General features: G+C 34.9%; 1 protein-coding gene across 4 annotated transcripts in view; it reads right to left on the reverse strand.

The window, feature by feature from the left end:
- Positions 1-18,421, reverse strand: part of LOC123539440 (AP-4 complex subunit sigma-1-like) — a 60,377-nt gene that overhangs the window by 16,254 nt on the left and 25,702 nt on the right. For 2 of the 4 annotated variants that reach the window (XM_045324084.2, XM_053546725.1), the window contains exon 1: positions 16,424-16,550. Coding sequence is in view for 2 of the 4 variants with exons in the window: in XM_053546735.1 (XP_053402710.1) it covers positions 9,034-10,002 (969 nt within the window). In the remaining 2 variants the exon portion in view is untranslated. Of the gene's footprint in view, positions 1-7,686; positions 10,612-16,423; positions 16,557-18,058; positions 18,071-18,421 lie in introns of those variants that run through there. The other 2 variants (XM_045324077.2, XM_053546735.1) reach the window with 2 other exon arrangements.

Consider the following 18,421-nt stretch of genomic DNA (forward strand, 5'->3'; position numbering starts at 1 on the left):
AGTGCCGTCGTATTTTGTAATTTTAGTGCGACACCTCGTGACAGTTTTGTTGTTCAGTTTGATCTCGGTTGAAGTTGATACTCGATCTTTAATTACTTAGTATCGTAAATTTTATGATTTTTATATTTCTTTCAGCAAAATAATGTTAAATTTACATGAAATTAAAATTGTTTAAGCAAAAATCAACAGCAAAACAAACACTCGATCTTTAAGGAAATGTAACGGCAATCTTAAATTTTAGCGTAGACAATTAGCACGAAGAGTAGTTTCCCTTTACTGAAATACCGAAAATCGTAAATAAACTTACTTTGAAGTTGAAAATTGTGTATACCTGTGATTACTTCGCGTTCGCGATTCAGGGCCGTCCCGAAGGTCATAAATCTGCACATTTTACACGAGTATCAACGGTATGTTCAGTAATATGATGGAAGTATAATGACATTTATTGAAAATGCATTCAGGTTTGCACTAGAAGAAACTTGCTATGAATTCAAATGAAAAACAAAGAAACAGAACATTATTCCTGTTTGTTTATATAGCATGCTTATGAGTAATAAATACATACTCTCTGATTTATGATTGCAGTCATTATTTTTGTCTTGCAAGTTTTCTATATTAGAAATATCATAAAATGTTAGGTTCTGCATAAAGATTGTATTGCACACCATGTAGTACTTACAAAAGACATTTATAACCACAAGAGCTGTCGGATGACAGCCCGCTCCACTATTCAAAGAATTGATTGAAGAATGGAGTCAAAATATTTCTGCAGATATTCAGACAAAAGAAAACAAGAGGAACATGATGGTCCTGAATCGCTCACCTGTCCCCATATGACCTGTCCCCATATGACCCAGTTTTGAACTAAGTATGACGTCGTTTTTTCTATTATTTGACATAGCGACCTAGTTTTTGAGCTCATGTGACCCAGTTTTGAACCTGACCTAGATATCATCAAGATAAAAATTCTGACCAATTTTCATGAAGATCCATTGAAAAATATGGCCCCTACAACGATCACAAGGTTTTTCTATTACTTCACCTACTGACCTAGTTATTGACGGCACGTGACCCAGTTTTGAATATGACCTAGATATCATCAAGGTGCACATTCTGACCAATTTTCATGAAGATCCATTCAAAAGTATGGCCTCTAGAAAGGTCACATGGTTTTTCTATTTTTAGACCTAATGACCTAGTTTTTGACCGCAGTTGACCCAGTTTCAAACCTGACCTAGATATCATCAAGATGAACATTCACACTAACTTTCATACAGATCCCATGAAAAATATAGCCTCTAGAGAGGTCACAAGGTTTTTTTATAATTTGACCTACTGACCTAGTTATTGAAGCCACATGACCCAATTTCGATCTTGACCTAGATATCATCAAGGTTAACATTCTGACTGATTTTCATGAAGATCTTGTAAAAAAAAATATGGCCCCTAGAACGGTCACAAGGTTATTCTATTTTTAGACTTACTGACCTAGTTTTTCACCGACGTGACCCAGTTTCGAACACGACCTAGACATCATCAAGGTGAACATTCTGACCAATTTTCATGAAGATCCATTGAAAAATATGGCCTCTAGATAGGTCACAATGTTTTTCTATTTTTAGACCTACTGACCTGGTTTTTGACCGCACGTAACCCAGTTTCAAACCTGACCTAGATATCATCAAGATAAACATTCAGACCAACTTTCATACAGATCCAATGAAAAACATGGCCTCTAGAGATCACAAGGTTTTTCTATTATTTGACCTAATGACCTAGTTTTTGACCGCAGGTGACCCAGTTTCAAACTTGACCTAGAAATGATCAAGGTGAACATTCTGACCAACTTTCATACAGATCCATTGAAAAATATGGCCTCTAGATAGGTCACAAGGTTTTTCTATTTTTAGACCTACTGACCTAGTTTTTGACCACATGTAACCCAGTTTCGAACTTGACCTAGATATCATCAAGATGAACATTCTGACCAATTTTCATGAAGATCTCATGAAAAATATGGCCTCTAGAGAGGTCACAAGGTTTTTCTATTTTTAGACCTACTGACCTAGTTTTTGACCGCACATGACCCAGTTTCGAACTTGACCTAGATATCATCAAGGTAAACATTCTGACCAATTTTCATAAAGATCCCATGAAAAATGTGTCCTCTAGAGTGGTCACAAGCAAAAGTTTACACACGGGCGCACAGACGACGAATGCTGCGCGATCACAAAAGCTCACCTTGTCACTTTGTGACAGGTGAGCTAAAAATACATTAGACAAACAATGTTCCTGTATTTGTGGATTTTGATAAGTCTTGCACTAAACGGCAATGTGTGAACCAATTTCAAGGTCCAAAAAGGGCCATTATTCAGCCAAAATAGTTGTCAGAGTTATGTACTCTTGCCTACAGATGGAAATCATGATGATAAACAAGTGTTCAAAGTTTAAAAGCCATATGTCAAATAGTTTTGACAAAACGTGGACTTGTATGAAATCAGAACCAATTTCCAAGTCCAAAAAGGGCAATAATTCAGCCTGAGACAAAATATACGACAGAGTTATGTACTCTTTCCTACAGATAGAGACTATTATACTGAACAAGTGATAAAAATTCCAAAGCCATATGTCAAACACTTTACACAAAATATGAACTGGTACGAAAAACTTAACCAAGATTTCTAAGTCAACAAGAGATCACAGAGTGATCTTGGCGCCCACCAATGTGCCATTTTTGAGTGTTCCAAATTTCAAGACTTATTGACAACCTCAAGGTCAAATTTCATTTCCATACACAACACTGTGCATTGGTCCAAATTCGAAAGCTGTAGCTTGAGAAATGTGAAAGTAGGTCACTAGGTCAATGTCAAGGTCAAAGTTTGTTTCGGTACACAATCCTATGCATGTGGTCTAAATTTGAAGCCTGCAGCTACAGAAATGTGAAAGTAGGTCACTAGGTCAATCTTAAGGTCAAAGTTCATTTCGGTACACAAAACTATGCAAGTGGTCCAAATTTGAAGGCTGTAGCTTGAGAAATGTAAAAGTAGGTCACTAGGTCAAAATCAAGATCAAATTCTATTTCGGAATACAAAACTATGCATATGGTTCAAATTTGAAGCCTGTACTTTCAAAAATGTGAAAGTAGGTCACTAGGTCAATGTAAAGGTCAAAGTTCATTTCAGTACACAAAACTATGCATGTGGTCCAAATTTGAAGGCCATAGCTTGAGAAATGTAAAAGTAGGTCACTAGGTCAAAATCAAGGTCAAATTTTATTTCGGAATACAAAACTATGCATGTGGTCCAAATTTGAAGCCTGTACTTTCAAAAATGTGAAAGTAGGTCACTAGGTCAATGTAAAGGTCAAAGTTCATTTCGGTACACAAATCTATGCAAGTGGTCCAAATTTGAAGGCTGTAGCTACAGAAATGTGAAAGTAGGTCACTAGGTCAAAATCAAGGTCAACTCATGTCAAGGTTCATCTTGCCACTCAAAAATATTATACATGTGGTCCGAATTTGAAGGCTGAAGCTACAGAAATGTGAAAGTAGGTCACTAGGTCAAAATCAAGGTCAACCCATGTCAAGGTTCATCTTGCCACTCAAAAATATACATGTGGTCCAAATTTGAAGGCAGTAGCTACAGAAATGTGAGAGTAGGTCACTAGGTCAAAATCAAGGTCAACTCATGTCAAGGTTCATCATGCCACTCAAAAATATACATGTGGTCCAAATTTGAATGTTGTAGTTATTGACAAGAACATTTTAAAACCTTTTCCCTATATAAGTCTGTAAGAACCATGTGACCCCCGGTGCGGGGCCATTTTTGACCCTAGGGCGATAATTTGAACAAACTTGGTAGAGAACCACTAGATGATACTACATTACAAGTATCAAAGCCTTAGGCTTTGTGGTTTGGACAAGAAGATTTTCGAAGTTTTTCCTTATGTAAGTCTATGTAAACCATATGACCCCCTGGGCGGGGCCATATTTGACCCTAGGGGTATAATATGAACAATCTTAGTTGAAGACAACTAGATGATGTCACATACAAAATATCAAAGCCCTAGGCCCTGTAGTTTTGGACAAGGGGTTATTCAAAGTTTTTCCCTATATAAGTCATTATAAACTATGTGACCCCCAGGGCGGGGCCATATTTGACCCCAGAGAAATAATTTGAATCATCTTGGTAGAGGACCACTAGATGATGCTTCAAACCAAATATCAAAGCCCTAGGCTCTGTGGTTTTGGATAAGAAGGTTTTCAAAGTTTTTCCCTATATAAATCTATATAAAATATAGAAATAAACAAAGGGCCATAACTCACTCATAAATTGTTGAACCATTCTGATTTTCAGAGGGACACAACTAGGGTATCAACACATCATTCTGACAAAGTTTGGTCAAAATCCCCCCAGTAGTTTCTGAGGAGATGCGATAACGAGAAATTGTTAACGGACAGACGGACGGACGGATGGACGGCCATGGACGCAGAGTGATTTTAATAGCCCACCGTCTGATGATGGTGGGCTAAAAAGGGCCATAATTCAGCCAAAATCCTTGATGAAGTTATGTACTCTTGCCTATAACTGGACATGGTGATGGTAAACAGGTGTTGAAAGTTTCAAAGCTTTATCTTCAAAGACTTTGTCAAAATATGAACTGGTACGAAAAACTTAACCAAGATTTCTAAGTCAAAAAGGGCCATAATTCAGTCAAAATCCTTGGTGGAGTTATGTGCTCTTGCCTATAACGGGACATGGTGATGGTAAACAAGTGTTGAAAGTTTCAAAGCTTTATCTCCAGAGACTTTGTCAAAATATGAACTGGTACGAAAAATTTAACCAAGATTTCTAAGTCGAAAGGGGCCATAATTCAGCCAAAATCCTTGACAGAGTTATGTACTCTTGCCTATAACTGGACATGGTGATGGTAAACAATTGTTGAAAGTTTCAAAGCTTTATCTCCAGAGACTTTGTCAAAATATGAACTGGTACGAAAAATTTAACCAAGATTTCTAAGTCGAAAGGGGCCATAATTCAGCCAAAATCCTTCACAGAGTTATGTACTCTTGCCTATAACTGGACATGGTGATGGTAAACAATTGTTGAAAGTTTCAGAGCTTTATCTCAAAAGACTTTGTCCAAATGTGGACTGGTACGAAAAACTTAACCAAGGTGTGACACCGACGCCGTGGTGAGTAGGATAGCTCTACTTATTCGGCTCTACTTATTCTTCGAATGGTCAAGCTAAAAAACCATGGAAACCTTTTGATTGTTGTAGACAAAGGTGGGCAACGCACACAATGCACCCTGTCCCATTTTTAACAGTACCCTGACCTTTTAAGAACTCTCGAAAAATCCCTATAAATGCACATTTTTCTGTTTAAAAGAGTCTGTTGATAGTTGAAAGTTGATATATGATGAATATGAGTTTGTGTTGTTAATAAGCATGCTAATTTAATATTGTATCATCACTGATAAAAAGACTTAAAATTGTTATTTATTTATTTGGTTTAAACATATTTATTTATCAAGATATACATTACATATAACATCCATACAATACAAATATCAAGACAAGTTTATTTATTTGTTATAAGAAAATAAACAAGAGCTGTCTGATGTCAGCGCGCTTGACTATTCGAAGAACTGATTGAAGAATGGGGTCAAAATATTTCCACAGATATCCAGACAAAAGAAATAAATAGATTAGACAAACAATGTTCCTGTATTTCTTTGATTTATCGATAAGTCTTGCACTAAATGGCAATGTATGAACCAATTTCAAAGTCCAAAAAGGGCCATAAGTCAGTCAAAATAGTTATGTACTATTGCCTACCAATGGAAATCATAACGATAAACAAGTGTTCAAAGTTTAAAAGCCATATGTCAAATAGTTTTTACAAAACGTGGACTTGTATGAAAACAGAACCAATTTCAAAGTCCAAAAAGGGCCATAATTCAGCCAAAATAGATGACAGAGTTATGTACTCTTTCCTACAGAAAGAGACTATTATACTAAACAAGTGATAAAAGTTACAAAGCCATATGTCAAACACTTTACAAAAAATATGAACTGGTACGGAAAACTTAACCACGACTTCTAAGTCAAAAGGGGCCATAATTCAGCCAAAATCCTTGATGGAGTTATGTACTCTTGCCTATAACTGGATATGGCGATGGTAAACAGGTGCTGAAAGTTTCAAAGCTTTATCTTATAAGACTTTGTCAAAATATGAACTGGTACGAAATATTTACCAAGATTTCTAAGTCAAAAAGGGCCATAATTCAGCCAAAATCCTTGATGGAGTTATGTGCTCTTGCCTATAACTGGACATGCTGATGGTTAACAAGTGTTGAATGTTTCAAAGCTTTATCTGAAAAGACTTTGTCAAAATACGAACTGGTACGAAAAACTTAACCAAGATTTCTAAGTCAAAAAGGGCCATAATTCAGTCAAAATCCTTGGTGGAGTTATGTGCTCTTGCCTATAACTGGACATGGTGATGGTAAACAAGTGTTGAAAGTTTCAAAGCTTTATCTCCAGAGACTTTGTCAAAATATGAACTGGTACGAAAAATTTAACCAAGATTTCTAGGTCGAAAGGGGCCATAATTCAGCCAAAATCCTTGACAGAGTTATGTCCTCTTGCCTATAACTGGCCATGGTGATGGTAAACAAGTGTTGAAAGTTTAAAAGCTTTATCTTAAAAGACTTTGTCAAAATATGAACTGGTAAGAAAAATTAACCATGATTTCTAAGTCAAAAGGGGCCATAATTCAGCCAAAATCCTTGATGGAGTTATGTGCTCTTGCCTATAACTGGCCATGGTGATGGTAAACAAGTGTTGAAAGTTTCAAAGCTTTATCTCAAAAGACTTTGTCAAAATATGAACTGGTACGAAAAATTTAACCAAGATTTCTAGGTCGAAAGGGGCCATAATTCAGCCAAAATCCTTGACAGAGTTATGTCCTCTTGCCTATAACTGGCCATGGTGATGGTAAACAAGTGTTGAAAGTTTAAAAGCTTTATCTTAAAAGACTTTGTCAAAATATGAACTGGTAAGAAAAATTAACCATGATTTCTAAGTCAAAAGGGGCCATAATTCAGCCAAAATCCTTGATGGAGTTATGTGCTCTTGCCTATAACTGGCCATGGTGATGGTAAACAAGTGTTGAAAGTTTCAAAGCTTTATCTCAAAAGACTTTGTCAAAATGTGGACTGGTACGAAAAACTTAACCAAGGTGTGACGCCGACGCCGTGGTGAGTAGGATAGCTCTACTTATTCTTCGAATAGTCGAGCTAAAAACACAAAAGATTTGACATTTACATAGATAGTAAGTGTAACAAGTATTATGTTGTTTGTTTTATACACATATCCCTTCTTTATGCATACAAAACAGACCACGGCTTCAAAAAAAATGGATTGGCTCCAAAGTGGCTCTAAAATTTTGAAAGTGGCTAAACTGGTGGCTCCAACTTTTAAAATCCCAGCGGATGCCCTGCTACGAAATATTTCTTTTTATTTATCATTTAATCCTTGATGTAAAATTTTGTACTTATTTGAATTCATATGTGTATAAATTCATTTGTCTTCCACAAATTTCAAGTTTGTCACTTTGCCTTATTGAAGGAAACAGCGCATCTTCATGAATCACGAGTAATTGAACAAATGCCATTCATAATCAAGACTTCAAACTCCTTTATTCTAACTGATTCTTGAACAGTGTTTCACAATATACCTAACAATAATGTCAATTAAGACAATTATCTGTTGGGCTGTCATGTTGTTCATTTAACAAGGTCATAAAACAGACCACTTTAATTGACAGAATATACATGACAGTAGGGTTGGATATCGTTAAGGACGAAGCGATCCGATACCGATACCAATACCAACGAAACGACACGGTATTTTTAACGATACCGATACCAAGCTTTGAAGTACATCACATAAGTAATGATTTGGTAAGTATTAAATACACCCTTTTAAGAAGTTATACAGGAAAATTTGCTTTGATATATAAACATTTTAAGTCTGTTAATTTGGTGTTGTCCTAGAACTATGAGAGCGTAAAAAAAATAAACATATCTTACAAACTAGTTTTCCAAAATAAAAAAAACAGAGTAGATACGTCGCTCACTGTGCAATTTAAATCTAGGACTCACTGGCTGTGGTAATGCTTGCTCAGCACTGACGAGAACTGTTAAATTCAACACTTACTAAAATAACCCTCAAAACGCTTGAAACAACCAACAATAACGTATTTCTATTAGTTCGCGAAAACCGATGACTTGTTTACGTAGGTTACAGCTTAGTTTCGTAACTTTTTATTCAAATCATTTTTGTTTTCATTTGTTTTGATAGAATATGACAAACAGCAAAAAATGTCGTATATTTTGCAATTAAGTATGATTTACTTAGTTTAAAACGGCAGGAAAAGATGTTTTTATAATAATATTTAGCATACGAAATTATTCGCAAGGCCAGCTCTCCATGTTACTCGGAGCGGTGTCACAGTAAACAATATCGATCGCGTTATTGCTGTGTTTCAAATACTATTTGCTTATTTTCTGCTTATTTTGCCGCGGATTTGGTAATTATTTTGTTTATTTACTTTTATGGAAATACCGAAATCGGAACCAGTTCTTTACGAAACGGTATGTACAGGTACTTTTCGAAGTGATTATTCAATACGGTACCGATACCGGGAACCGGTATCCAACCCTACATGACAGTGACACATGCCATTATGGCAATTTCTGAAAAAAAGATATTTATTTGAAAAGAAGAAAGAAACTTCTTTCTTTCGCCTTTTGCGCAATATTTCATGTCAGAGAATTTAAATTATTTCACAGTACATGTATTACTATGATCATGAACATCACATTTTAAGAAATTTTACCCCTTTATAAATCCTTATATTTTTCTTCGCATAACTATTTGCATTACATGTATTCATTTCAAGGGTTTCTCCCCTGAATGACTAGCCATATGTCTCTTCAAATGATTGCTTTGTTTACATCTAAAATCTTAAGCATCACATTCTAAGGGTTTCTCTCCTGTATGAATCTTTCTATGTCTCTTCAGATCACTACTCTTAATACATGTATAATTACAAGAATCACATTTAAAAGGTTTCTCTCCTGTATGAATTGTAATATGTGTATTCAGCTGATCTTTTCTTGCAGATGCATAATCACAAATATCACATTTAAAGGGTTTCTCTCCTGTATGTTTTCTAACATGTATCTTCAGATTACAGCTTGAAATACATGTATAATCACAAATATCACATTTGAAAGGTTTCTCTCCTGTATGTTTTCTAACATGCATCTTGAGAATACAACTTGTAGTACATGTATAATCACAAACATGACATTTAAAGGGTTTCTCTCCCGTATGAATTCTCATATGTGTATTCAGATGATTTTTTGTTGTAGATGCATAATCACAAATATCACATTTAAAAGGTTTCTCTCCTGTATGAATTCTCATATGTATATTCAGATGATTTTTTCTTGTAGATGCATAATCACAAATATCACATTTAAAAGGTTTCTCTCCTGTATGTTTTCTAACATGTGTCTTTAAATTACTATTTGTAAAACATGCATAATCACAAACATCACATTTAAAGGGTTTCTCTTTTGCATGAATCTTTCCATGTTTCTTCAGATGACTAACTGATCTACCTGTATAATAACAAATATCACATTTAAAAGGCTTCTCTTCCGTATGTTTTCTAACATGCACCTTTAGATTATAACTTGAAATACAGGCATAATCACAAACATCACATTTAAAGCGTTTTTCTCCTGTATGAATGATTTTATGTCTCTTCAGATAACTAATTGAGTTACATGTATGATTACAAATATCACATTTAAATGGCTTCTTGTCTGTATGTTTTCTAGCATGCATCTTCAGATTATAACTTAAATTACATGCAAAATCACAAACATCACATTTAAAAGGTTTTTCTCCTGTATGAATGCTCATATGTTTACTAAGACTACCTTTTGTCCCAAACCTATAATCACAAACATTACATTTAAAGGGTTTCTCTCCTGTATGAATTCTCTTATGTGTACTCAGTGCACCTTTTGTCCTAGACGCATAATCACAAACATCACATTTAAAAGGTTTCTTCTCCTCCTGAATGAATCCTCAAATGTGTACTCAGCTGACTTTTTGTCTTAAACGCATAATCACAAATATCACATTTAAAAGGTTTCTCTCCTGTATGAATCCTCATATGTATACTCAGCTGACTTTTTGTCCTGGTCACATAATCACAAACATCACATTTAAAGGGTTTCTCTCCTGTATGAATTCTCATATGTTCATTCAGAAAACCTTTTCTCTTACAGGCATAATCACAAATATCACACTTAAAGGGTTTCTCTCCTGTATGCATTCTCATACTGGTATGTCTCTTTCAATCACAGCTCAAATAACTTTAATTGCTGCAAATATTAAATTTCAAGAGCTTCTCTCCTATTTGTTTATTCCGATATTCTTAGCTTTGCTGTTATTAAGGTATTAGAATTATTTAGGACATCATTCTTTTACAAATTTCTTCTGTAAATCTGCTGACATAGTGTTGTGCTGTAAAAGAATCATAGTATTTATAACTAACAAACTTTCTTTAAAATTAATTAAAGAAAGGTATTTTGTATCACAGGAAGTTGTCTAATGAAATCATTTTTATGACAGATGTCAAAACTTTATTGTTGTGTGAATGTTGACATATTTATACATTTTATTCTTTGATAGTCCATAATGTGCTAAATGTTTTCTGATTGTATGTATGATAAGGTAATTATGATTATCTTTTAACTTTAGGGCTTTCTAAATGATACGGAGTTGACTGCTGTCAAAACTTGTTGATACTTTAAATACTTTGTATTTTATTACCATGGACACTTTCTTGAATTTGATTGATTTATAATGTTAATGAAAGTTACAATAAGGGTCAGTGTTATTGGGTCCATTAAAATCAAAGGCCTGAAGGGCCTGAGAGTCCGCTTGTGATTGATGTCTAAATGGTAAGGTTATAATATCAAACAACAGGAAATGAATACAGGATGCACACGAATGACAGGTTTTGTGGGTAAAAATAATATGCTTCTATGCAACTTATTTCAAATATATTTTTCCTCACATTATGTATGCTAATAAATCAATGAAATCAATTAAAGTAGTGTATGTACATTGAGGCTTCAAAACTATTCCCCTTTAAGATTCATACCATTTCCATCAATAGTATCAAAGTTCTAACAAACCCACAGGAATGATCTGATAAGGATCAGATCTAGAAATAAAGTAAATCAAAATGGATCTCACGTAAAAGTTACAACTTGGTATCTTCAATATCCTCTGGACAGAGAGTGTGGTAAACATGATGGCAACTATCAGTATGGGCCCCCTATTTAAGGGAGCATGGCAAGCATATTTGCAAAGTAGAATGAACAAGCATATTCAGTATAACCGCTACCAAGTAAGTTGTTTTGATATATTTTTAAAGATCTTTTATTTCAAGATATACATAAGTTATGTATTAATAGACAAAGAGTATTGAATATACATTGGCTGATATTCGCTAAGAGTGAGAGGTTTTAATATTTAAAGATTTGCAATTATTTTGATTGAAATAGCTTGCTAAAGATGGAACAGACAATTTAAATATTCAAAAAGTTCTACCAGTATCAGTTTACTTTTTACCAGTACCTTTTTTTTTCAACTGAACAGAGATTTCGAAACAATAAATATCAATTAAGGTAGTTCTGCACGTTTGGATTGAAATGTTTTCTACAATGTAGAATTTGATTAAACTCTAATTTTTCAAAACTTCAGAACATACCTAGAAAATTCAGCAAAGGGTCGTGTGCTAGTTTTTTTGCTAGACTGATTTGAAAAATATGGACCTCACGCAATATTTCATAATGGGAGTCTATGGGAAAATCATAACTTTCATAACATTTTCGAGAATAGAAATTTTTCTACAATGTAGATTTTGATGAAACTTCTCACAGTGGTAAATAAAGACATGACCTACAATTTGATGAAATAAAATGTATAGGACCATGTGCTTATTTTTAAGATATTTGACCATGAATAAAGTAAACCGGACATTTCACGTTAATTTTAAGACTTTATTTTGAATTATTTTGCGTGTTATATGTTCTAATACCATATTTTGACTTTAGAAATATAGCAACAGTGCCATTGTAATAAATTTACTCACAATTTGCGATTAACTCATAAAATGATTTTCATTTCCGTACGCCGAATCCAGGCTTTATTGTACATTTTCCGGATAAATGACATTACGCTATCACTTCCGGTTTATCAAACGTGCAGAACTACCTTAAATGGACAATAGAATTGTTCAGATACTTCATGGCTAAAGGGCCTGGCAATATATGTGTCATGTCTTCGGTATTGTTCAATCATATTATATGTGATGTGAATAAAAGTATACTTACTTTTACAATTTAAAATATGTAAATGTTACTGTCAATATATAGTGTCATGAATGTTTACACTGACGGGAAAATTGCGCCAAAAGGAAAGTTACTTATACTGTATGTGCCTAAATACTGCTGGCAAGGTTTCCTTTTTTTAGGTGAAATATATTGTAAATTTTTGAAGTCCGTGCACTACACTTTTATTATCCATTTAGATCCATGCAGACAGCCAGGGCCCAGACTGGGCTGAAAAATGTTTGAGCCATTTTTACGTGGGTAGTAGCAGGCTGGGTGTGGGGAGGGGTGTTCCTTCCTGCTTTAAATTGCAGTCAGATTTTGAACTGGGCATGACGGCAGCTGGTAAAAGGTCACATATATTAAATTGCAAAGTGGTAATATGGGAGGAGGGTGTGGGAGCATACACCCCTCCTGCAAGAAGGGTTTGGGGTATAATGCAGACCTTTGATACAGCCTTTGGTGCATTTTCTGACTGAAAATTATAAATCATGTTTCTATTTTTAAATATTACCTATATTATTATTACAATATCCAAAGTATGAATGATTTGTCACTTCATATCTTTACTTTCAGGTCATGCCTCAGGACTGTAGAATATAAGTCTGATATATGTGTGTGTTATAAAAAAAAATTCTAGAATCATCTCTGTTACAATAATATCTATCATGTCTGTTACTTGAATGTAGGACAAAAGCCCCTTGGTCTAAAAATGGCCATGTGGACGAAAGCCCCCTGATGTTTTTTTCAAGGTGGACAAAAGCCCCCTGATCAGTTTGGAAGAGAGGACAAAAGCCCCCTGATATACTTTTCAGGGTGGACAAAAACCCCTTGATAATGATATAATTATGTTTTATTTCACAGTATATACATAACATAAATAGGATTCAAAAGAATGATAATACAAAATCAATTACAATTTATGCTAATTACAATTAATAGTGTGCACACTTTATTGGTTTATTTTATTTTTAAATGCATACACAAAATTTTATTGATCTTTTAAAATTTTCAGGTGTTAACTAGAGTTGACACAGGAGTGACGAATTATACCCCCACAATATGGCCTTGTCACAGAACTAAGCCAATGTCAAAGCTGAACTTGCTTGACCTTTGACCTACTGACCATAAAATCAATAGAGGTCATCTGCTAGTCATGATCAACCTCCCTATGAAGTTTCATGATCCTCCGCCCAAGCGTTCTCAAGTTATTGTCCGTAAAAGGTTTAAATGACCTTTGACCTTTGGAACTCAAAATCAATACGGGTCATCTGCTTGACATGACCAACCTCCAGATTAAGTTTCCTGCCCTAGTTTCTGACCCCACATGACCCAGATTCGAACTTGACCTAAAGATCATTAAGATGTACATTCAGACCAAGTTTTATGAAGATACAGTCATAAATGTGGCCTCTAGAGTGTTAACAAGCTTTTCCTTTGATTTGACCTAGTGACCAAGTTTCTGACCCCACCTGACCCAGATTTGAACTTGACCTATAGATCATCAAGATCAAAATTCTGACTAAGTTTCATTAAGATATGGTCATAAATGTGGCCTCTACAGTGTCAACTAGCTTTTCCTCTGATTTGACCTGGTGACCTAGTTTTTGATCCTACATGACCAAGATTCAAACTGGACCTTGAGACTATCAAGATTAACATTTTGACCAACATTCATGAAGATACATCACAAGTGTGGTCTCTACAGTGTTAACAAGCTTTTCCTTTGATTTGACCTGGTGACCTAGTTTTTAACCCCAGATAGTCCAATATCGAACTCATCCAAGATTTTATTGAGGATAACATTCTGATCAAGTTTCATTAAGATTGGGCCAAAATTGTGACCTCTAGAGTGTTAACAAGCCTTTCCTTTGACTTGACCTGGTGACCTAGTTTTTGACCCCAGATGACGGACGACTGACGGACGATGGACACAGGGTGATCACAAGAGCTCACCTTTGAGCACTTCGTGCTCAGGTGAGCTAAAAAGTTGACCTAAACGCAAAACCTTTAACCAAAAAATCTGATATTTTCTAAGTCCAAAAGGGGCCGTAATTCTAGTTTATACCAATTTGTTTTAGCACGATTGTGATGAAAGCTTCAAGCTTATTGTAACCACTCTCGAGTCCGCTTCCTGGAAAAACCAGTTCTGGTGTGTCATATGAGGTCATGGTCGTGACCCCAGTATAGGTTTGTACTGCTATAGAATCCAGGTACACTAGTTATGTGAACTGCCTGCCATTACATAACTGAAATACTGTTGAAAAAAGGCTTAAAACCCCAAACAAACAAATTTAGTAATAACTGAGATAGAGTTAAAATGCACCAAAACATTAAACTGAAATTCTAAGTACAATGGTGGGATAATTCATGAAATATCAGTGCATGAGCTATGACCCTTAAGCTTTAATATGTGGGTGAAAATGAGCAATAATTTTTTAAGTTGCAGTAAATCCATCAAGTTATCCCAGAGATAAGAGAAAAAGTGCATCTAACATGTCTAAACTTTAACCAAGGTGTGGATGTGGAAAGACAACGAGTCTAGTAGGATAGCTCTCCATATACTTCATACCGTCGAGTTAAAAAGAACTATACAGTACTTGCAATATCTCTTAACCCTTACCCTGCTAAATTTCTATAATGAACTTGTCCATCTTTCAATTTGAACAATACCATTAACAGTTCAAAGGGGTGCTTACCAAAAAGATACTGACTGAATGGCAAACAGTGCAGATCATGATTTACATTGGTTGCAAAGATAGAATCAATCGTGTGTAGCACGGTAAGGTTAAAATTCAAAGCATTAAGACTGATATTAAAATAATTTTGTCTCTGAATCTGGTTCTGATTAACCTTTAGCCTGCTAAATTTTTAAAATGGACTGGTCCATCATTCAACTTGGGCAATACCATTTATTATTCGATGGGGTGTTCATTGAAAATTTACTGACTGAATAGCAAACAGTGCAGACCATGATCAGACTGCATGGACGTGCATGTTCATCTTGGTCTGCACAGGTCGCAAAGGCAGAATTACTTGCTACCAGCAACAAGCATAAGTGACATGTGTTTATCACAAGCCATGGAAAAAAAGTTCTTTATACTTGTGAAAAATTTTGACATTGTGCATACCACTGGTGGAATATTCCACTGAACCAAGGCAGACTGGTGAAACAATACCCTTAACAAATAATGATTCCAGGAGAGTTTGATTATGAAAATAAATAATCTTCTGTCCAAACATTTGTCTCAAATATGTGTCTCCATTTTTTCAAAAGGTTTACTTTGTTAAGGCTTTAAAAAATTGATCGTTTCCAGTTTCCCGACCTACCCTAATTTTTGGACTGACCCTGAATGTTTTTATGGCCTTGGAGAAATGTTTTAACAAAAAGATACAAAACTACACTTTCCATGGTTTAAAAATGTTAGAAATCAACTTATTGATGCTCTAAAAGGTATAACCCCCTTTTTGGTATCCATTTCTTGACAAAAAGAAATAAAATTCTGAAAATAAAACAAAATTAACCAAAAAATAAATTAACAACCTACCTACCCTAATTTTTTTAGCATGTTACCAGAAACCAACATTTTAGGCCTAACCCTTAGCCAGCTGGCAGCAAGTGATTTTGGCTTTGCAACCTGTGCGGACCAAGATCAGTCTGATCATGGTCTGCACTATTTGCTATTCAGTCAGTATCTTTTTGGTAAGCACCCAAATTACCAGTAAATGGTACTGTCCAAATTGAAAGATGGACAAGTTCATTACAGAAATTTAGCAGGGTAAGGGTTATCTATCATAGAACTATCATAATGGAGTATTTACAAAGGCTGTAAGGATAAAGTAATCCGGATGGTTAGACAGACAATCCGAAAAACCTAATTCCTTTACACAAGACTCAAATCTTGTAAAACATGCAATATTTACAAGTAACTTACATCATTTCTTTGCAGACGTCAGCAGTTGTAACGGCGCTAGAATTCTTGCTTGACTGGTCTCGGCAATGTAACCATTCAATATCATCTCATCTAAAACCATATGCACTTTATCCAGGTTGAAAATAAACTGCACATAGTTAAAGAAGTCAAAATTTTGTTTACATCTTTTCAGATTCAACAAGTGATAGAACATTGCAGTGGCAATACAGAAGTCCCCTGGTGGTTTTGACCTTTAGCTGACATGCATAGATCATAAGTTGATACATTGTCTCATTGTGGGGAACGTTTGTGTGTAGAACTTTTAAGATTATCAGTCAATGTACATAAATATCAGAAATTACAAAGAGCTAAAATAAATTGGTATAAACTCTGTGTATGTTGGTGTTCACCTATAACATGTCATGACATCAATTCTGTTAAGTGCACTTTGTCTAAAAAAAACAAGAGCTGTCGGAGGACAGCAACGCTCGACTATTCAACAGCCTTGTCGCTTGAATTAATACGAGTCGAAAAAAGGGGCATAATTTAGTAAAAAAGTAAAATAGGGTTATGGAACCTGCATAGTGCTTATCAGCTCATGACAGTGGACAAGTGTATGAAGTTTCAATCCATTCCCATTAGTGGGTACTGAGATACCAGGTTACATATAAGAATTTAACCAAAAACTCCTAAGTTGAAAAAGGGGCATAATTTTGTAAAATGCGAAGTTGAGTTACTGACCCTTTGCACTGCATGTCATATCATGACAGTGAACTAGTGTGTGAAGTTTCAATCCTTTCCCATTAGTGGATACTGAGATACCAGCTTACATACAAAAACTTAACCAAAAATTTCTATGTTGAAAAAGGGGTATAATTTTGTAAAAAAGCAAAATAAAGTTATGGGACCTGCTTTGTGCATGTCAGATCATGACAGTGAACAAGTGTGTGAAGTTTCAATCCATTCCCATTAGTGAGTACTGAGATACCAGCTTACATACAAAACCTTAACCAAAAAATTCTAAGTCGAAAAAGGGGCATAATTTTGTAAAAAAGCAAAACAGAGTTATGGAACCTGTGCAATGTAAGTCAGTTTATCACAGTAAATAAGTGTTTGAAGTTTCAATCCATTCCCACAAGTGGTTACTGAGATACCAGCTTACATACAAAAACTTAACCAAATCGGGACGCAGACGCGGACGCCGACTTGGATGCCGACGCATGGGCGAGTCCAATAGCTCTACTATTCTATGAATAGTCGAGCTAAAAAATGTATAGTAAAGGAAGTCATCAATTTTCTTAATAAAACAGCCAGGTAGTGATCTTCATAGTAGAGCTGTGTAAGGATCCCTTAATGCTGAGGATTCCCAAAATACCCACTTATGTTACCTAACAGTTTTTCTTCCTCCATCTATTCCATGTTGTTGATGTTGTTGCTGAATAAAAGCCATAATGGAAAATCACCTATACATAGCATGTTTTTATTATGCACACTTTGTACATCAAGATTTTATCAATACTACTATTATTGCTATTATCGTTATCATTATTTTTGTTATTATCATTACAACAATCTTCTCACTATTGTTAGAATTTTGATTATATAAGTTACTGCCCAAGAAATGCCAAATGACTTTTAACAGATGTAAAAGGATACATGTAACTCTGTCTGAAAAATAAATCAAGTTATTATTATTATTATTATATTATGACAGAACCACCATAAATTATAATGTCTCTTTTAGTACTACATGTATATCTTTGCCAGACCTGATTTTATTTTTATGACACCAAATGGAGAGGTATTATAATAATACTACTAGTCTGTACATAAATTAGTTTGCCCATCCATTCACCCGAAGTACTTCATTTTCTAGATGTTAATCTAAGCACTTTTAAGAGATTCTTATGAAACTAAACATAATTATTAAGGATAAAACAAGAGCTGTCTCCATAGGATGACACATGCCCCCGATGGCACTTTGAATGAATAGTTATGGCCAATGTTAGAGTTTAGGAC

The sequence above is a fragment of the Mercenaria mercenaria genome, chromosome 1 (genome assembly GCF_021730395.1).
Source record: "Mercenaria mercenaria strain notata chromosome 1, MADL_Memer_1, whole genome shotgun sequence".
NCBI classification, from domain to species: Eukaryota; Metazoa; Mollusca; class Bivalvia; order Venerida; family Veneridae; genus Mercenaria; species Mercenaria mercenaria.